The 22,826-nt window shown below is 38.1% G+C and overlaps 1 protein-coding gene across 5 annotated transcripts in view; it reads right to left on the reverse strand.

The window, feature by feature from the left end:
* MPPED1 (metallophosphoesterase domain containing 1) overlaps positions 1 to 22,826 on the reverse strand; it is a 57,425-nt gene that overhangs the window by 25,927 nt on the left and 8,672 nt on the right. For 4 of the 5 annotated variants that reach the window (XM_039720606.1, XM_039720593.1, XM_039720577.1 and 1 more), the window contains 3 exons: positions 18,574 to 18,836; positions 13,386 to 13,567; positions 625 to 850 (listed from right to left, as the gene is read on the reverse strand). In XM_039720606.1, the coding sequence (XP_039576540.1) occupies positions 625 to 850; positions 13,386 to 13,567; positions 18,574 to 18,725 (560 nt within the window). In that variant the 5' untranslated portion in view covers positions 18,726 to 18,836. Of the gene's footprint in view, positions 1 to 624; positions 851 to 13,385; positions 13,568 to 18,573; positions 18,837 to 21,977; positions 22,170 to 22,826 lie in introns of all 5 variants that reach the window. The other variant, XM_039720584.1, reaches the window with a different exon arrangement.

Raw genomic sequence — 22,826 nt, forward strand, 5'->3', positions numbered from 1 at the left:
GTCCATCTGCCTTCTATACTGTCAAAGGTTCTAAGTGATCACTATGCAGTAGAGCAAAATCCATGAAATATTAAGCTGCCACTGAGTTGTTGACTTTAGAAGCTCAGCTAGACCTTAAGGAAAGCTATTACTTTATAAAAAGAAAGCAAGATTCTGAGGGATATGCAATAAAAGAACTTCAGAGCTGCTGAAATAAGCTTGTTGAGTTAAGTGACTACTGTACACACTAATGAACCTCCAATATTTTCTGTAGGATGGAAATTGTCAAAAGACTGTACCCTTGCAATAAAATAAACTTGTAATTAAATAAATTCACCAAGGATAGAAAACATATTTTATGACACAAAAGCCCCCTGCATGAACTGTTAAACAACTACTCCTGGCTGAGAGTTTGAAGAGCACACCATCTTTTTAACCCATTATTATTTGGTTAACCATACCCACAGTACGGTACATTGTTCTGTCACAGGAATGATTCATTACAAGAAAATATAGAAACTTTATCAAAGTGAGTGTTACTTTTCTTCCTAACACAGCAAACCAAATACAGCTGATGCAGACAAAATGGCTGATGTGATAGCAATCAACAATATTTTTTTAATGTATGCTTAAAAACCTGCTTACCAAGGGGAGCCATATATTCTGAATCCCCTCACCGTCACTTCAGAGTCTTGGAGATAGATGCAGTTTGTTAGAAGAGACTGTACATTTTCATAGCTCTCTGGCTTCAGCTTAGAAACAGAGGGGAAATAGTAAAAGTCCTGCTTGATTAAGTCAGCCATGAATTCCTGGTCAAAGGTCAATTCATGATTTCCTGCTATCACAATCTTGTATTCATAGGGCAGGCTACCTAGAACAGTGAAAAACAAACAAATTACTTGTTTTATAAAAAATCTGATAAAAGCAAACAGATAGACAAAGTGTTATCAGTTCCTGTAATATGCTCACATATTTGAAACAATCGAGCCTACCCCTACTACTTGTTATTGTAATTCCTGCTGATTTCAGGTAAGTGACATTACTGTCTTTTTCATGGCACACTATGATTTAGCATGCTTAGCATTAATGTGTTGAAATTACTTTCAACTCATCAACCTTAAAAACCAGTCTGCAGACTTCTGCTCTACTATTTACTTCTAGTTAATTGCCATTTGTGCTGCAAGTATCATTTACTGTGACAGTGATGATAACTCTTTGACAGAAATTAGGGTTCAAAGAAGATCAGCCATAATGCTTCATAAAATCATGTCAGCTCTTTTCTCCCAGAGCTGAGGTCTTTGTCAGCCTGTACTGACACTCAGAACTTGGGTCAGCCAGAGGGGTCTTTGCCCTGACATTAATATCAAGCCTTCAAGCAAGGCATGGATTCAGTTTTCCTGTCAAAAATCCACATCCCACAGTGAAATCTCACTCTTTGCCTCTATCCCATGTTTTTTTTTCCTGCTCCATTTTCTCAGTGACTCCCTTAGCTCCATGGACTATAATTTAAAGTGACTCACGTTCAAGAATATTTTACAACCCGTATTTAGTGAAAAACCTTAGAACAACCTTCTGATGAAGGCAAGAATATATATGCCCACACATGTGGGCTCTTCCTGAGAGCAGCACTGAAACAGAAACTTTTCACCTGACTCCGCATTTGGTTATTCACTGGATTCTGCCCCTGAGAGCTGGCATTGCCTATCTCAAACAGCTCAGCACAAACCTCCTAAGCACATCTGGGAGGAAACAAAGACAGAAACTATGCAAAGCTGCATTCATTAGCTTTGTTTCTGCACTGTTAATTTGTATCAGGATCGAGACAGTTAGAAGAGGAGACTGGGACCAGAAACAAATATTTTATTGAAAATTAAACCCTCCATGTATAACAGCAATTTTTTGGGGTTTTAATTTTAGAAATGCATTGTTGATAACACAAAAATCCTTAGCAATGGCCCAAGCTTAACCTGGAGGCAGGCTATTTAGAGAACACAAAAAAGTAGTTAGTATGCAATGGCAAAAGTTGGCATGAGTAGGACTTCAGAATAAAATGCAACAGTGTGATTCAGAGCTATGGAAACAGAAGACAGAACAGTGCTAGCCTAAGGGAGGTGACACAGAGCTGAACTTTGCCAGAAGAAGACATGGATGATTCTGAAGTATAAGTTTCAGACACTTGGAACACCTGCATTAGAAAAGCTGATAGTAGAGGTTCCAGTCTTTCCTATGGACCAAATATATATGTGTCTTTAGAATATTTAACAAAAATTATTTTCAGATATTTATAATTACATGTTAAATGTTCAAGATTCAATAATTTACCTGAAAGACTTCTCTGTTTTGCTTCTGAAACACTTGGCATTTAGCAGATGTGTACTCCACCTGTACAAGCTTTCCAGGTGTGTGCACACATACACACACAAGTTAAAAATGTTATTTTCATGCTGCAACATGTATGGGCATCTTCAGGCCTTAAAGGAATAAAGAAATCCTAGATCCCACAATGTTGTTACCAGCTCCATTTCTGTTCTGTTTGGTAAATCTTTTCCAGCTCATCTGATCCATCCATCTACCAGCCAAGAACCTGTATGAGCTGGTTATAGTTGTTGCTTCCACTAATGTATTTATGTCATGTTGCTGTCTGTGGGTGTTACTTAGGCAAATTAGCAAATTACTCTAAATGTACAGTTTCATTTATTATAGTGGCGGCCAGAGGCACTGCTGTAGTTACAGGTCTGTCAACTTTTCAATTAAAAACTGTGTTTTTGATGAGTATGCATCTCAGTTATTGGTTTTATTCTTTTATTCCACACCAGGCTTTGGTAAAATTACTTCCTTTTCTTTGTCTCCCTAACTACACTTTTTACCCTTTATATATATTTTTTTTGTTGTTGTTGTTGTTGTTTGTTTTACTAACAGGGTATTTTCTGCTGCTTATTCATAGATTTAGCAATATTTGTTCAAACTTTGTTCCTTGGAAGACTTTAGAATGTGCTTTGCTTTTTACTCCAAGTGTTCTTGAATTACAAAGTCAGACTTAGGTACAAATCTTTGAAATCTTGTTCCTGCCTAGGCACTGCTGTTGTGAAGTTATGTGTAAGGAATAGAGTTCTGCACAATTTGTAGCCCTGGTTTCCTTGGCTAGGAGCAGGACATCCCCAAGAGCACATAATCTTAGAGCTGTTGTATGGCTGTGTTCCTGTGTACAGCCCTAGAACAACACTTTTCCATTTTCTATCTCAACAGCTCTTGATCGCAGATAATTCAACCACTTCCAGGTTCATCAGTTATTCCCACACCTTCACCCAGGATGGAGTAACTTCACTCAGACTCTGCAGGGAGTCATTGTGGCCATGGCACCCTGGCTGTGTTAATCACTGGCAAAACCAGCTGAACAAAGGAAGTGATCTTGTAGCGCTTGTGAGACCTCCTTTGGAGTGTGGGGTCCCATCCTGGGCTCTTCAGTGACAGGAAAACTACTGAGAAACTGAGGCAAGCCCATCAGAGAGCTGCCAAGGTGGTTGGGATGAGGGGAGTGACTGAGATCTGAGGCTGTTCAGACCCAGAGACGATGCAGGGCAGACCCTGCTGCTGGTTTGCAACCACCTGAGCCCAGGAAAACCCAAGAGCAAGTCCTTCTCAGAGGTGCATAACAAGGAGCAACAGGCACAAGTGAGAACATGCTACAAGGAAAGCATTTTACCATGAGGATGGTAAAAAAGTGAAATAGGTGCCCTGAGCAGCTGGGAAATCTCCTCCCTCAAAGGCACTCAAAGTTTCTGGTTTCTAACCAAGGTTCTGGCCTCTAACCACGCCTGCTTTGAGGAGGTTGGACTCAATGTCCTCCAGAGGTCCCTTCCATCCTCCCTGATTTTCTAGATTCCTGTCAATCCACACTGGAAAACAAACCAGAATTTTAAAGAGCCTGCAATGCTAAAACAAATCCAAACCTCATTTTGTGCTGTGATTGTAATGGAACAAATCTATGGCAGAGAGGCAATTTAACAAGACTAGAGAGTATGTTCCATTAACTCTGGTGTAAGTTTCTCATACTATCCACCTAGCAGATGAGTAGGACTAAATCCCCAACTGATAACCAATTAACATTTGATTCTAGCATATGGCTTTGCTGGTGGGCAGGTAGCAAACTCAGTATTAATACAGAAGCTCTGTGTATACAATGATATTAAAGAAAAATTATGGCTGTCACAGGAATTCTGCACACATATCCAGGACAAAATTAATTCCCCAGAAAAAAATAAGGCAGGAAGCATGTAAGAAACAGATCTGCCCTTCAGGAGTGCCAAGAAATACATGCAAGAACATATGCTATGGGAGTCAAAAATGTAATTTCAAACAAAGAAAAAAAGAAGAAAAGGTATGAATTTGAGGGAAGTTACAATTTTTTGTCTGATCTCTTCTTTTGACCAGCCAAAACAAGGCAAGTGTTTTTGTCCAAAGTCCAGAGATCCTTTTGTTCTTGGTACCTGAGAAGATTCTGCTAAAATATGCATCTAATCTGGACATAAACTGCAACTAGAATCAGTTGCAAAAAATTTACCTAAATGTTTTTCTGTATTAAAATACCACTTGGATGGAATGGGTTATATTTGGAAATTTACACAGTCTTTCTGACATTACCAAGGGAAAAAAAAAAAAAAAAAAAGCAGCAAAATGTCTATTCAAAATATTTCAGGGCGAATAAAAATTTCATTTCTAGGCAAAATTTCTTTTTTTTTTCCGGAAAGTAAGCATTGGGGTTTTTTCCTCTCATAATGTTTAATTTGCAAGAAACAAAAATTATTTTCCTCCATAATCAACCTCTATCCACTTCATCTGATTTGGATTTGGAATGAAACATTTACAAATCAAAATCCTATCAGAAGCACACTGGCTCAGATTCAACCCTGGGCTTCTGAGCTTTCTCTTCCAGGCCCAATTCAACTTTTGTTTTCTGCCAATTTGGAATAGGGCTCCAAGCCACCACCCACCCTGTCAGTCTCTGTCATAATGTGGGGTAAGAGATTTCTCCCATCCTTTTCCTTCTTCTCGGCTACATGCCTCTTTATCTCTCCTGCCTTATTTTCCCCTTTCCATTTTGTAACCTCCCCGTATATGCAATAACATTCTGGAGACACATTAATTTACCCTTAACTTAGCAGTTTTAGCAAAAGATATCTTTTTTCTTAGGGAAAACACAGAACTTGCAGAAGTACAATGCTTTAGACTTCTGTCTGCTTGTCATTCCATATCTGTCTGAAACTGCCCCGCAGATTGAAAAGCCATTTACTATATAAAGACCTGAAAGGTAACTATGTTTCCTTGAATTTCCTGAAAGTGTCTAAGGTAAACAATTCCCAAACTGAAGGAGGGGTTTCAAAGGAATGAGGCAACTTGGAACCTACAGGAGATCTATGAGACAAGATCCAAGAAGTCAGGCAGCAGTGGCTCTGCTCCCAGAACAACTCATCACACAAAAAAGTCAGCCCTAAATTTCCTCCACTGACATAATCTCTTATCATTTGAGATTATTTTACTATCAACAGGCTCAGGTTATCATATTTAACTTATATATAGCCAGATGTGTTATCATCTTATAGACTTCTTCCCTTAATCTGTGGAGTTTTTGTCAGTTTACAGCAAAGCTTCCTCAGAAAGTTTCTTAGCCTTCATTTGTTCAGGATAAGAATATGACAGCAGTTCTGGTAATATAGTATGTATAGGAACATATATATTTCTTTAGCTAGGAACATCTTCGTTTATTCCTTTCATTACTGCAGATTACTAATTAAGAAAATCAACCAAACATCTAATTTTTGCATGTTTATCCACCAATTACAGAATTATTGCAGCAATTTTTAACTTCCAAACTCCAGTAGCTTCTTTTTATGGTGAACATAATTTTTATAAAATAACTTGAAGTGCTGGGGAACCATTACTTGGACTACAGGCTGCATAATGCAGCCTGCTGTGCAACACTGTCTGCTAGCTATTTCTCTGCAGCTGAGCTTGTTCAAAGTGGAATTCTGTATGCTTAAGGGTTCATCCTGTTCTATAAGTAACCAGTAAACCAGATTAACACTGCAAATAATCCAAGAGCAAACTCATGGTGTCCATACTCCTGGTGTCCATACTCCAGGTGTCCTCAAAAGGGGAGCCTCAAGTGAGGTATCTTTATCAACTTTGGACCTCCTATGAAGCTCGCAGTTGTTATCAGCTCCCAACTTTGCCAAGCTAAATGCAAACCTGGACAGGCAGATGTGTTTTGCTTCTTTCCTCGTACTTTGTACTGAGCAGAATTTTTAGTATTCATTAAAAGAAGTGACAATCATGTAAATGCTTCTTCCCTCTCATTTCAACCTTTTAGAATACAGCAGTGAGTGATACAGTGGAAAGACTGCATAACTGTCTCAGATTGCTTTTTAGCATCTTTTTGACAGTTCTGTGTTTAAACTCTGGGGCTGATGTCTGGGAAATTCACATTAACATACTTTTTGTATGGTGTGTAATCTGGAATAATACTGTAAATGAACACTCCCTCTGAAGTCATCTGTAACCTTCCAGCTCTATCCATTCTTGCATTGAAAAAGCCAGTAATTATACCAAACACTAAAACAGCAAACACGTAAAACACTGATCACGTTGATAAAACAGGATTCCTTAAAAATAGATGAAGGCAAATCAAACCAAAAAACCAGCTGAATATAATCCAGCTTAAGGTCTTTGATATACTGTGCATTATACCAACCCACACACATATAATTGGTTAAAATTACTTCTAAAGGAAAAGTGGTTTCCTTTTAGCCTGGTTTATTTAATTACCCTGCAATTATGCTGAACCAGCCCAATGCATAACTAGGCCATTAGAGTAGCTGCACTGAATCAAGACAAAAGGTTACGTGGATCTGCACCTTCTGTTCACCCGTGATCTGTAAGAGATGCATAACTGCAATGTCTGCCTGGACTGAACCTTTCTTTGATGTGTCCCCTCAGCTTATGGCACTTGATGGCTTCAAAGCCACCAACTATGTAAGTCACAGTCCATTTTCATAAGTTTGTTTGGGGTTTTTTTTGCTTCCTAGGATAGCTATAGTCTTAAATTTTCTGAGGAGATATAATTCGTACCACATCTTTTCTGCCCCCTGAAATATTCTAATTTTGGTTACAACTTGTATCTGGGGACCATGAAAAGGAAGGAGCTGGGAAAACTGAGTTGAAAAGTAACAATTAAAAAACATTTTACACTTCCTACATGGATCTCTGTGCACACTGATCAGATTCCTATTCAGATATTCAGATCCCACGGAGGTGCTTTCAGCATCTCCCACTTGTCACCTTCTGAAAGGGAAGACTACAAAGAACTGTGTGTCATGTCAGTGTATGAGGTGTACAGCACTAATAACCATGTTTAATGTTTGTGTACAGTGCTGCCCAATAGATGTTCAAAATGCTGTGCTGAGAATAATTAATCTTCCAACACATTCATGTGGTAGGTGGATCAAGCATCATTTTCACAATTTCACAAGGGGGAACAATAAAGAGGCTGTCAAATCTGAAGATGACTAACTAGAATTTGGTTGCCTGTCTTCCTCAGGCTCTTTCAAATATCTCTGCCAGAGGCAATGACAGTTCACAGACTTGCATACCAGATCTTTCCAGTTCTGTGGTTGCTCTCTTCACTTCTGGGCCACACTGCCTTCCTAAAGATACCCGTCTGCTAGTCTGTGATAAGACTGAATATGTTTATTTGCTTGCTCATTTGAAGGGTCAGGGATCTCAGTATTTATGAAACCTCAGACTCTGAGTTTGGCTACTTTGCAATGCATTAGTGGAAAGAGGCAAGCTCTCTCAAGTATTAGTACGAAGTTCAAGAAATCCCCCAGAAGCTCATGGATTTGGAATGAGAAAATGAAGGAACAATACTTTAGCAACCATCACCTCTACAGCTTCTCACCACTGGCACAGGAGGTGTACGTGGAAAATAGTTGCTTTGGATCGTCTTCCCAATATAGGGATGCAACTTAAATATTCCTCACGGAAGCCAGTTTAATATTCTGAAGTTCCTAGTACATCCTAACTCCCCAGAACTGGAGAAATACTGGGAGAGTGTGTTGCAGTGCAATTTTCTGCATCTGAGCCTTGGATGTATAAATGCATCGAGGCACCATACATTTAAGAAGTGCAGTAAAAACCAACACTTTCTTTTAGTATGCCCAGTCTTTTAAAATTGACATCTGTTCTGAATTCGCACTCAGCTCAATGTTTTTCACTGCATTTCCAAAGCCATTCTTTTATAAATAGATGATTAATGCTTAAATATTCTTTCAAGGGGTTTCTACATTAACATAAAAATAGTGTAATTACTGATGGTCAAAATGGCATGACTACAATATATAAATTCTAATTCCTTTTGCTGCTCTGAAGCTGATTTTTTTCATCTTCAATATGATTTTAATCTGGTTTAAATGTGAGTATTACTGAACTTAAAAATATACCTGTTAAGAGAGGAAGAAAAATAATTACTATCATTTTGCAAAGCTGAGCAGTAAAGCAAAAGTAAAGCTAAACACAGTGACCACAATTTTTTCTGAAAATCTTTTTTCAAGAACTTTAAAAAATAAAGATGATATTTATTAACAAATCTCTGATTCTGTCTAGAGAATCTAATACTACAAGTTTAGATCAAATACAATCTAATTCTAGAAACAAGTAATATTCTAGTAATGCTAGTTACTACAGTTAGTAGACATCTTCACTCTAAAATATTTTCTAGTTTGAAATAAAAATCTTATCCTTTTTGCTGAATTTGCCTAGGTCAACTTCTAAAGTGCATGTCAAATAATGTATTCCTTTTTTTGGTCTGTGTTTGTATGTGTATAACATGCATGTAATAATATTTTCAGGAAAATATTCTGAAGAGCTAATTATTGTTTTCCATTACAACTCCAAGCCCCTTTCTATTTTTTTATTTCCAATTTACCTTCAACTTGAATCTCAAATAGAGAGTCTGTCTTAGAAATTGGAAAATCTCAAGCAAACACACTGAAACAATATATATTACACAATGTGTTAGTTTAAGTAATCTTCCCAGTCCATGCACAGAAGAGAATTCTCAGAAAAAAGATGGAAGTATGTGTTGCAGCTTATACCACAGATCAGCTATTTAGTTAGATTTCCAGGAAAGTAACCCACAAGCTCAAAGTGACAGCAGGTTCTGGAGCATACACAATTTGGAAATGATATTACAGGCTTGAGCAAAGGGAATTACATGAGCAACTGAGCCAAGCAAGCAATTTCCAGTGCCAACAATATGGGAGATAAAAAAAGGAGCTGGTTTTGGAGTCAGTATTTGATGAGCATACTAAGGCAGGACATACGTCTTTGTATTTGTCATATAACACATTTGATTGATATGCAGGTGGGGAAGAAGGGAATAAATTAAAAAAAAACCCCAAAATAATGAAAAAGCTGCAGATTATTTTTATCTGTTTGAAGTGTTATCATTAAAATCTCCAGAACATGCTGGAAAATTAGTACACATTTGAAATCATACCATGCATTCTTATAAATAATCAGAAAGTTTCCCTGGATTCTTGGCCTTCTGTTAATTCCTACCATAAAACGTACCTTGTACTTCATCTTCTTCTGATTCTCCAAAACTGAATTTTTAAATTTGGAGTAAAAATACAGTAAGAGAACAAACTAGATAAAAAAAGGAAAAAGTTGAGATATGATAACCCGAGAAGGGTCAGTTCAGAAAAAAAAGAAGGTAGGGCAAAGAGCAGGTTGGCACTGTTTGTATGCTTTGTAAACTGACTATTCATCCCCTATTCCCTTAATTTTCTAAGTTACCCTGAAAAACATCAGAAAAATAGAAATCTCACTTGCAAAAGTACATCATGATTTTTCATGACTGGACAGATGACACTAAGCATAAATTTATGCAGAATAATTTAAAAAAATTGGAATAAAATACACAAACTATAGATGCAGTGATGCGTTCTGAGCTAGGTATTACTATTCAGGAAAGACTTTATTAGGAAATTTTATGACAATGCCATCTCATTGTTCTGTTAAAAACAGAATAATCCACAAGACCAGAAAGGAAAAGAGAACTAAGAAATTTCACGGTGCCAGGGAATAAACCTGTAGTGTTCTCAGAACACGTACAGTTCTGGTCTCACTCTTTTTAAAAAGATGTGGACAAAAAGGTACAAAGAGTGACACAGATGATCAAAGGCATTTAAGGACTTCTGAACAATCTTCAGCCTGAAAAATATCTTAAGGGTAGATATGGAAAGAGCCTAAAATTTCTTAAGCAGAATAAAGAATGATAAATTTTTCACTTGTCTCTTCCAGTATTAGGAAGTACCAAATGAAACTAATAATAAGAATAAGCACAGTTCATCTCACCATCCCTGTCATATTCTGGAACTGCTGCAAAACTGTGTCTGTGCTCAAACTTTGCACTGACCCAAAACACAATTAAAAAACTCAAGAGAAGAAAAATCTATATATTAAATTAAAAGTAATGCTGGACTGCCTACCAGAGAAGGCTGAGAAAATAAGCACATCCAGTGATCACCAACATTTTATCTCTTCCACAGACTTAGACACTTACGGAAACCTCAACTCTCTCACTGAGAAAGGGCTTAGAGAAAAAGACACATGACAGAAAGCAATTAATCACCAGAAAGAACAAACTGAAATGAAGTAGAGGGCTTAAGGGGTCAAAGTATAAAACTTGGTGACTAAAGGGCTGCCAAAACAGAGCACCTGGGTACCAGCCCCAGCCAGGGCACTTTTACCCGAGCTGGTAGCGGCCTTCCTGGGAACCAGGGACAGTCAGAAAAAGAGAACAGATTTTAGGGGATGACTCATCCAGCCAATGTGCCTCTATTAGCACAACACTTGAGCATGTGCTTGATAGAACCATAAGGCCCATGGAAGTTAATGATGGTAATGTAAAATAAATTTTCCATCAGACAGGCACAGGAGGTTTGTGTAAAGCGAAAAGATAAAATGTGAACTTGCTGAAGGGCAAGTTCATCTGGAAAGATGAAACAGAGAGACCAGAGTGGCAAAGACCCAAGAAGGTATGGCAGAACTGAAAACTGAAAGGTGGGAATCAATGCTGCACATAGAGACTTGGAGCAAAAGCAGGAAGAAGGTTTTATCTCATGCTTGAAGGGGAATCTGAGATCAAGGGAAGTTGTACCAAACCTAGTGTTTATTGCAAGGCAACAGTCATAATCTAAGGACAGCAGAAGACATGGATTAGACAAAAAAGTGGGAAAGCGAGCCCTGTGAATGAAGGAATAAACAGGGAAATCTGGCAGCAGCAAGGAAGAATGCCAGTGGAGGAAAAGTTGGTGCCAGAGTCTGTCAGTTACTTTCTCAAGAAACCAGTAAAATATTAAGGAAGAAGAAGGTTGGATTGGCTGTGGAGCTGCAAAATTATGGAAGGTACTGGAAGCAGCTATCTAGAAAAATCGAAGCTGTTGGAGACTAATGCCTTCACAAAAAAATCGACAACGAGCAAAACCTTCAGAAATTCCTTCTCAATGGGGATGCTTTTAACCATTCTGCCATTTGCTACAAATTTTGTGAACACTCAATATATTCAAGAGTTGATAAACTGGTAGTTTAAAACAACCAAACAAAAACTTTATTAAAAATTTAAATATTTTAAATTTTAAATTGCCAAGAAACTAAACAAAAACCTTTTAACTTGCTAACTTCCTGTATCTCAAATCTTTTGCTCTTGCAAAAATATAACTCAAACCACCAAGATCACCTTTTCCCAAGCGCACACTACCATGAAATTGGAAGAATGCCTGAAAAGTCAGAAAATTAAGCTTTTTTTTTTATAAAAATGATGAAGAGAACATCACAGAAATGCCTTGGGAAATCTCCCTACCATTCTGAGAGGATTTAAGCTTACAGACATCTTCAGAACACCATACAGCTGTGACCAGCAGCGAGGCAGATGGAGAACTGGAGACAAAAACTGTGCAGCAAGCAATGAGCACAGCCCCATCCTTGCTCACCAGCAATATCCCAAAGCACTTCTCTTCCCACATCAGCAGATAAATAAAATCAGGATTATTTAGAAGGGGTAACCATATGGTTTGAATAATTTGTAAATGCTATTTTCAGTACATTACTATAATACATGGTAGAGACCTACAAATTAGGGTCAAAAATCGCTGTTTTATAACAAACCCATTCCATTTGGGTGCAGAGACAGAGTTGATGGCTCTGTATCAATTATTCCACATGCTGTTCCTACCTTCATAGTCATAGAAAAAAACAATTGTTCCATGTGTGGCATATTATTGGGTTCCTGAGCTCAAATAAATATTTATCAGCCTTGCTGATAATTATTTGCTAGTAAATATTTGTTTAAATTGTGAAGTCCTGACTTTCCTTTTTAAATTCCATTTCAGCCTACATGCATCTGTCTGCTTTGTGCCTTCCTAATGTGGATTGCTTCAATATGTAGCAAAAAAAAAAAAGAAAAAAGAAAAAGGGAAAAAAAGCACAAATATCAACTACAAGAAACAAAATCAACACAAAAACTTGAAATCCCTTACCTTTAGACTGGGTCCTTTCTCTCTCCAACTCTTTCATTCCCTCTCACCTTTTTTAATTAATGAAGTCTCAAAATCCAGAAGCCACTTTTATTCTAAATTAAGGTATCTGCAATGCTACAGGAACAGCACTGATGACTGGTTTTGTCTGGATACAGTGCATGCTTTCCAATTTTAATTTTTTTTTTAGCATATCCAAAGCATTGCAGAAGCACGTGTAAATCATCACTTTCTTGCCCAGTGGAACAGAATTTCAGTTAGCAATGCCAAAAGTTGCCTACAGAAGGCATCTACATCTGGTCTGCTACATCCAAGGCAGCAACCACAGGCACACAGGGTTTGCTTTGTTCAGAATTCATCTCTGTGGCACAGCTGAGCCTCAGATATAAAAAAAAACCTCCAAACGTATGAGCCCTCTGGGGTTAAACAGAAAAATGTTTTCAGTCACAACAACTTTTTAGGGGAGGCAGCAAAGCTGTAACAATGTATGTAAGAGGTTTTATGTAAATCATTAAAGGCCTCCTGACTTCAATTGTTGCTAACACCAAGAAGTTGCTTAATGTACACTTGAGAGTGTGAAGGCAGAACAGATGAATAGTCTCACAAATCCTATTTGCTCAGTTGGAAAAATGCAAAAATATTTGTCGAATCTAAAGGAAAAAAAACTGATTCCTGCTCACTGCCATTCAAATTTAAGTCAAATTAATATTCATGACTTCTGAGTGCGTGATGGTTTTTAACTGGGAGGCAGAAGGGGCAGATACAACCAGTAAACAAATTTACTGTCGAATCCACACAGAATTCAGTACCTACCTAGCCACTCGTTGAATTTTTTTACTTCACTAGGAAGTCCCAGCTCAGTAAAATCACCAGCATGTATTAACACATCTCCATATGGCATTTGGATGGGATCAGTTCTTGAGTGAGTATCAGAAATACAGACAAATCGTGTATATCCTGGAGGCTTCGGAGCGTCATGGGGCACCGGATCAACCCTGTAGGAAATGCATCATAACAAGGTTATAAAGTATTTACGTACTCCTTAGTGTCTGCTTTGCAATTCTGACACTACTTTTTTACCTTTACAAAAGAGTACACAGACTACTAAATCTGCCTGATGGAAGGATTTATTAAAACAAACCTAACACTAATGGGAGGTGTAAAAATTCTTGATGTTCACATCACAACATTTGCAGTATTTTTGCTGGGTAGATAGATTAATTTAAAGAAATTAAGGAAAAGAGACTGGACTATGGCAGTAACTCTGACACAAATACTTACAAATAAATCAAAGGTATTGCTATTTTCAAAGGAAAAGTACTATCCCATTTCAGTGTTCAAATACGATTACACTGTACACAAGGAAAATATTTATTTTAGATACATAAATACATTTAGATTTTTTTTTTCCTAATTATAACTTCTTTTCTGCAAGTTACTCAATTTAAGCAAATTTCATTAACACATTTTGGAGATATATTTCAGTGTGTTAATGCAGAGCAACATAAAAACTCTCCTAACAGCTGTAAATGTACATTAAAGCCTGACTATTGTCAGGACAAAGTGACGACTTTCTGGGCTTAATTACACTAAATGAAATCAGATGCTGTGAGGGGTGAGGCTGCATTGTTCAGAACCCAATCTCTACATTCAAAACTGAAGAAACTAAAAGATCTGACCCAGTTTGATGAAACTCACTTATATTTTACAAGAGGAAATCAGATGATACCCCTCTGCCATAGAAGGAATACTTGTTTTCAAATCAATCTTTTTAACCTCAATCCATATTTTGTTCGAATACATAGAAGCAAATCTATCCATATGCAGCTATACTGTATATGGAGCTATACTCCAGTTAGGGAATTCTGGTGGAAAAAAATCAAAAAGCAGGAGATGCAAGAGTTATATTAATGTCACTAGAAACCAGAGAGATATACAGAATTGTTATGAACTATTTTACCTTTACAACATTTCTTCTGAAAGGGCAAATAAAATTAGTTTTGCTCACTGTTGCAGTATACAGTACATATTTCTATCTCTTGCTGGTTGTGCCTTGATTCAGGAGCTTACTTTTACATAAACAAAGGGGAAAAAATAATAGAGATCTTTGCATTTAATAACACTACTTCTGTTTACTAGGTAAATTTTCAAAAAGCATTTTATTGCTTAAAAGGTGTAAGATAATATTTAATCACTGAACCTTTTCTCTGTGTCAAAAAATTCTATGAAATTTATAGGCAGATAAACTGAGGTGGTTTTGACAACTTCACAGGATTAGTGAGAGGGTGAGTGAGGAACAAATCTAAAACATTGAAATCTTGTTAAATACAGAAAAAGGTCTTAGCATTTTCTACAATGTAACTACAAAACCAGAGTATGAACCAATTATTTTGTACCCATCTTTGCCACATAGGAAGAAGAAATATTGGTGTTTTTGCAGCAAAACTGGAGGAGCAGCCTTTTCATACAAACACCTCAGGGTTGTCTTTCTGAAGTTCCAGGTTTTGAGGAGAAAGTAGCTAAATATGAGCTGAGGGGTAAAGCCAGCTGTGATTAAATCCTACCCAATAAACTACATGCCAGGGGCATATGTAAGCAGCGATGTAGTAGGAACTCCAAAATTTGGGAGGCAAAAAGTGCAGTGCTTGGACTCCAAGCAGCTGGTCACACCCTATGTAGGGTAGGAGGGGAAGGGCAACTCTTTTCCGAGTTGAGATGTTAAAAATGCCTCCATTTTGGAGGAGGAGAAAGCTGCACAGGGCAAGCTCCAGGGGAGGCAGCAGGAGAGCAGAGTAATGTGGGTGGTGAATGGTGGGGCTCAGACTGGGAGGTGAGGATTTGCCCTCAGATGGGAGCTTTGTGAAGGATGATACAGTCAGTTCACAAAATGAACCAAGATGGTTGGATAAAAATGATGAGGGACTGATCTTGGCTATCACTGTAGCTGTTCAAGCTAAAAGGATTAAACATCAGTCCAGTAAATTGAATTATTGCTCTCCCTGCCCAACACTTCCCAAAGTGAGTTACAGATGGCATTACTGAGCCAGCTTTAAATCATGAATACTGCATTGGCAAACATAAGGATATGGACTGGTCTAAAACACCACTCTTTGACTTTTCATGGTAGGGTAGCCTTAAAGCAGGTACAGCTTCTCCTTCAGAAATCTTTTAAAGCTCAGCACAGCAGTGAGCTGGGTGTTAGGGAGCAGTATATGTTTCACATAGGAAGCTGTGTGCAAAAAACAGCAGACTTACCATGGCAACCCCATGTAACACATAATGCACATGCTTTGGATTGGGATGGGGAAGGTATGGACAGCATTTTCCTGGTTGCTGAGGTATGTGTAACTTTTAAATTCTCTGCAATAGGCCAGAGAATTTTCTTGGGAAAAGGCATCAATACAAAAAAACCCACCAAAATAAATGAGATGCAGATTTCTCATGTTGAAGTGATATGCACGCACTGAGACCATATATAGGTAAAAGCATATGTCAAGTTTCACAAACTCATCTAAGTTGTATTACTGGAAATAATTTCTGAAGGCTCAATCCCCATATTCTTGTGTAACGCCTTCCCACAGCAGCTGTCACACCAACACCCAATGCACAGCTTGCAGTATGAGCAGAGGAATACAGATCTGCTGATTATTTTTGTGCAAATGCTTTTGTTTTTCTTTAGATCAGTAGGAAAACTTGCAGAAAAACTAAAAAGAAAAGTTGGAACATCTCAGAACAAAAACACTTTTAGAGGTTAGTTTATACACTAGATTTCAGTACTTCAGGAAGGAGTGAGACAGGCACTCTCCAGAAATGACTGATGGACTTGAAAACACTGGCAGAATTTACCATCCTCCTTGTCAGAGGCAACCCAGTCATCTTACAAGCACAGGGATGCCAGACTATGACAGGTCTAGAAAGGGTTGTCAGCATGTTCTGGGAGCTAAAACATCAAATAAGAAATCCAAACCTGCACAGCGGAGCAAGGAATAGCTGCAAAACTGAATCCAGAAAAAAGGAGCATAAAATGGCCCCCCACCCCCTTTCTCATGGTTAAAGTAATTTACTGGGAGCTCAGATGTTAACAGGTCTGTGTGAAATGTTGATGATTGCCTGCAACATCACTAATGGAGGTATTTTGAACCATGCACAAAGCCTTCACCTCCCTGAAGTTAACGACAAAACTTGCATGCACAGAAGCAGGGCTAGGATTTCACCCACAACAATCATGTGAATAAAAGGTGCTTTTGTCACCCTTTTTATGTCTACTTTTCCCTTCTTTGTTACTATTCTGTTCACTGGTAGGAAGAAAAAGCAATCCTCCTGGTATTCAGAAACATTATTTACTATTTCTGTACAAAGAGAAAGAGAAAGAGTTGGTCAGATTGTGGTAGATGTTTCAATTGATTTGTCCTGTTTTTCTATTTGCACAAGCTTCTTGAATAGTATTAATCATTCATGAAGGATTGCTAAACTCTTCTGAGGAACTATTTTCTAATGATATCTTATTTTCAACTCCTTGCTTGAGTGCTGGGTTTCAATCTTGTAGTTGACTGCCTAAGCCTCCAGTACCACAATTTCTTACTGCTTAGAAGTTTAAGCAGCATATGGTTGAGAACCAAGAGAATACTAATAAAGAACTTATTTTCAGCCCAGTAAAAAAAATTTAGCTTTTAAGATCAGGAAACAAATTTCTGAGTGCCCAGGAGCTGTCTGAATATTCACAAAGGATAGCTAAGCCTCAACAAATCAGGCAACCTGCATTTGGCATTTTCATTTGTAAAAGTATTTCAGAACCCACATTTGTTTGTTTGTACTTTTTCTACCATTTGCCAGCTCTATAAACAAAAGATGTTTCCCAGGGCTAACACTCAACTCATTTTACTGTTTGCATTTCAGTAGGATCTAAAAAACCCCAACACAGACCATAATATACTGCCCCCAAAAACCAAGTGTTTGCTCACCATCTTGATATACATGTTAGTCATCAGATTTTTTTTATATAATCTAATTTATGCCAAAGAAGCATTTGCTAAATAGACACACAGCATTCAACCAGTCACAAGTGCTGAGTTTTTTAACCACAGAAATCGTGACCTATGTTTTTAAGTTATCAAATCATATTAAATTAATATTAAATACCAAAAATATAAATTAGGTGACCATTTGTTCACTCTTCCTAAAGGAAAAGGGTTCTCTTTAAAAAATGAAAACCAGCCATCTGATCTAAAGATAAGGCTGCTTCTCTCTTTAATATACACAATAAAATGGTGCAGACATTTTCATTCTCTATAAAAATATTTTACAGTAGAATTTTATACTTAATTTATTTGTAATAGCTTTAGTGTTTTGCTCTTCTTTCTGGCTTTAAACTTTATGGCAGGTTTCATTTCGTAATTATAATTCTCCACTTTATGTTACAAGTAAATCATCCAGAGCAGTTAATTTTACTGATGTTGTCATTATATAAGGAGTCAGAAACAAACACATTATTTTAATTACTCTTTAAGCACTTGGCACTTTTGGAAAGTAAGTTTTCAGATGGGTGCTCACAGTACTTTATGGATTTATATGATTTTTCCCTTGTATGCAGCTGTAATATAACTAACCAAACAGAATGTGTGCTATACAGATCCAGGCTTGGTATTTTCAGCAGCCATGTACATCAATACCACAAAGCAAGCAAACCTTAGTTATTAAGACTGCAGAAAGTATCATCCTTGTAGTATCTTGTGTTTTATTGCCACTACTTGTTTTTTATTTCTCTTTTTAATATCTAAGTACTATGTATTACACTAACACCGGTGAGGGAATCTTTCTCCCATCTTTTAACAAAGTACTTTTCAAATGGACTGATTTCTTATCATTACAGTAAATATTATTAGAAAGGCAGCAAAACAGCATTCCTTGAATTCTTTGTGACTGGTCCATCGAATATCACATCGACAAGGCAATAACCATTCCAAAGGCTGTGCTGGAGCAATAACAACACTATAATACTTACATTTGCACATGTGGGGGCTGGAATCGTCCCTGGTTAATGTTGTAGAACGTGAAAGCCTGTGTGGGGTTGGAGCTGTACTCATCCACCTCGATGATGAGCCGGCTGTGCTGGTGCCTCCTGGCTGCCATGATGTGGGACTGGGCGAAGGCCATGTCTGCACGCGGGGCTGGTGCCCTCAGGCCACCATCTCTGCTATCTCCCTGCTGCGAGGGCCAGCACCAAGACAGCCCCCGGCCCGGCCAGCACACTCCCCTTCCAAACACCTGCGGCACAGGGGAGACACGCAGTGTAACTGTTGGACACTTCCTCTGCTCACAATTTGCTTTATGTAACGGGAGGTGAAGGCGGAGGGACGAAGACAGACTGCTCAAAGTATGCAAACTTTTCTAGCTCAGCAACCTGGTGAACATGTTTTAATTAGGGGTGGGAAGCACGGAGTGAAAGTAAACTTGCTACACAACATAGCTCAAGTATTTCCGACTTTCAATCCAAACCCAAAAGATAAGACCATTACTCAGAAAGCCACATCAAATCACAATATTTTTCCAACACAATTGTTTACTTTCTTTTTTTTTCATTGAACTGATGAAGTTTTATTCCCCATCCTCCCTCAGAAAGTCCTCACCAAACCTGAAATGGAATACATGACTATGCACAACTCAAATGCAAGTAAATTGTACAAGAACTAGTTTAACTAAATTTTCCCAAACTCTGTGACATTAGAGAGAAGCAATGCAAGTGCCTGTTCTTTACATCAACAGAAGAGTGAATGGCTTTCCATGCACTTGATCCTGGTTTTATAGCAACACTGAAGGAACTCCTTGAGGAGCACACAACTCCTTGAGTGAAGGACGTAAATATGAAGGACTTCCCTCTTCAAACAATTTTCATTCAGTACTAGCCCAGCATTCTGGATTCACAGGAAAACAGAGTGATCCAGGGCTAGGACAAAGTTAAATGTTACTAAATATTTTAAAAATGTAAAATCCATACAGGTTTTATGTTTGGGAATGATTTTTTCCCCAAAGGTTAAGCAAGTCTAGAACAGCAGTACCGAAAATGGGTAGGGGAAGAACAACATGAAACCAACTGGAATGCAAAGAGTATCCCCTAGAAACAGCAGAAAGTAATTTAAATGTGAATTTCACTCTTATTTCCCAGTTTTAATAAAAAATGGATTATAAGCTATAAAGGTGGGTATTTTTACAGTATAACTTTGCATGCTTTTAAAAAGTTGTCTGACTTAAATATTGACTTTCATGCAAGCAGGGGCTCTTTTCTTCTAGGGAATATAAGAAATCTGATTCAAAGACGTATTTAATGAAAAACCACACTAGAATGCAGCAATTCGCTTCATATGGAGAGTTTGGAGAGCACGACTAGGAGTATTTTCTGTGACCATGCTGATGTGCTTTTCTGCCATTCTGAAGGGACCACTGCTGAGAGTGATGGATGAAGGAGGTCTTCACAGTCACTCAGATTTTTAAAGGTATTTACAAGTACTTAGGTCCAATTCAGTTTAGTGGCAGTAAAGCACTTCAGCATCTTTAAAAATCTGGGCTGCAGCCCTCTGCTTAACTACCGCAGATGTTAGTTGCTCCAAGAAGTGGCAGAGTATTTTTGTTTTGGGGAATCTTGTTCTCAGGAAGCCGAAATGAAAGATTCATTGGTTTTTGTTACTGGCTGAATGGCTGTAAAATGATGACAACTTGCTGCCACTAACAAGCCACAGCAAAATAGCCTCAGAATAAAGGAGCAGATTCCTACATGCCCTCCCCTAGAACCGAGTGGTAAGGAAATGCTAGAATAACAACAAAGAAAATTTGGGATTTCAAACACTCTCAGATGCCGTGTTCAGGCTACAGAAGAAGCAGCAGCACAAAGGATTGTGCCAGAGCAGGCAGAGGGAAGGGAGGCACGATCCTTTTAAGAATAATCAAGTATAAATTGCTGCATTTAGGAAATAAGAAATTATGACAGCAGATGTGAAGAACCTTCCCTAAGGAGCTTCCCGTATTAAATGATGCATTTGTAAAGAAGTCTGAATAGTCAAGGTCAGAGATTTTATAGGGGGCAAACTGTTCTAAGTGAACCTACTTCTGTTTGAGATAAACTATTAGAACTGGTGACCTCTAGAAATATTCTCCAGTAAGATAAATAATTTATGATTCCACACCTCCACATAAGGATTTCAAACTACCTGAAAAACACAGCCTTTTTTTTACAATTCGGGGATTGTGCCAACTTTACACACAACTGAACCAGGGTTTCAAATGAGTTAAGGCACTGCCTTAGGGGCCTAGAATCTCCCTTTAGCCTTGGGAAGCTCTCAGGAGCTCACAGACGCTGAGGAAACAGCCTCTGTCAGTCTCCTCTTTGGGTTCTGTCCTTTACAACTTTACATCTGTCACAAGTCAGATGTCAAATCTGCTGTAGAAACAGCAGATAAATATGCATGTACCCCAATATCCACCCTTTGGCTCCATTCCTCTTTCTGGGTTAGTGGAATAGTGCCTACTGCCACAATCTAAATCAAAAGACAAATTTGTTTGGAAACAGAAACACATCCAGTACACCACTCAACACACCCTTTAGTGCTGAAGAGCTCTTTTAAGCAGGGAATCCATCCTTACACATGGGAAAGTGAGTGAACCACACCATTTGACCAGCCTGAGAGAATGGCAGCAAACACCCAGCAAAAAGTTCACCCTGTATACAGGTGAAAAATGGGAAGACAACCTATTTCATTTGATGCAAGGGAAAAAAAAAAAAGGAAGGGAAAAAAAATGCAACAGCACATTGAGCCTTCTGCTCAGTCACAGTCACTCAGAACAGCAGTCAAAGAAATGCCCTGTGTTAAACAGAAATCATCTATGTAACACACAGGATCAGTAAGCATAATTTAATATCAAGCTGATTTCAAGCTCATTTCAGAAACATACGCAGATGTCTTTGAACCTTACCTTTCAGTCTATGGTTTTCTTCCTGAGTAAGTGACTGGCTGACTACTGACATTCTTGGTGTTCAATAGAACAAGCTGTCTCTTTCCAGCTTGACTGATAACCAGACTGACACCCATTACTCCCCTCTTTCTGTTTCCATTTCCAATAGTCCCCCAAATTGTAACTTTTCCTTTCTTTTAATATTCTGAAACGTATTGCTTTCTGAAACCACAGGATAAAATGCAGCAGGGAAATAATTATCTGCTTCTGCAGCATGCAAGTTTAAAAATTATACGCTCAGCATTAACAACACAGAGAGTTAAGACTCAAATCCCCACAGCAACAACATGCTAACCATCCTCTTCCCCCAGACTTATGGAGCTGCGGGATGTCTGCCAGGGAAAAACAGAGAAATGTAAAAAGGACTGCAAGAACATGAATACTAAAATAAATATCACAAACCTGGCTGTTGGAATCACAGACTGAGAAAAAGCTATTAAATCAGCTAAGCCATCTTCTTACAGAAGGCAGGAATGTTCTCTGTACATTAATTTCCTGCTGCTTCCTCCAGCATGTGTTCAAATGGGCCCCAAAGTTGACTGTGTGCAATGGACACTGCTTCAGCCTTCGGAAGGCTTCACATCAGGCCATAAACTGTGAGGATTGAAAGACCGCTCCTGAAGAATTACTGGACTAGCAGGTAGGAATACCCAGATATATTTAAGTACTTTATGAAGTCCTCAAATAAATCTCTGTATTAAGTTTTTGGTTTTTTTTTTTTTTTTACTTTTTCAGCCTGAAATTTCTGGTGTTGTATCTCACCAGCATAAATATTGCCCCATCTATATGAACTTCCCAGCCTTTTTATACAGCTTTTTTTTTTTCATTTCAAGCCAATGTTTTATTTTGATCTCATTTCTCCACTCACAGATTTTGCTTTATTCTAGGTTCACTCTCATGACCACCGTCTCTCCCCGTATCTCACTCCACTGCCCTGCTGTCCTCTCCATCATCCATCACCTCTTTGTCTCAAGTCTAAAAACACCACTGATGCTTCTTGAAAATAATTCCTGCAGAACACAATATGAATCCAGATTTGAAGCTACATGGCTCAAGAAGATGTCACTGAAATAATAATTAGTGACCAAGATAAAATATTATGATAATTTAAATAATAATTTTTAAAAGTCAGTAATTGGGAGAAAACTATAAATGTGTTCTCTGTTGAGGAATGAACTTTGCTAAGTTGCAAACATCTGAAGGTCAAGAAGCACAATGTGACTGTAGCACATCACAGCAAGAAGCTGAACA

Source organism: Passer montanus, unplaced genomic scaffold, assembly GCF_014805655.1.
Source record: "Passer montanus isolate IOZ18808 unplaced genomic scaffold, ASM1480565v1 scaffold106, whole genome shotgun sequence".
Classification (NCBI taxonomy): Eukaryota; Metazoa; Chordata; class Aves; order Passeriformes; family Passeridae; genus Passer; species Passer montanus.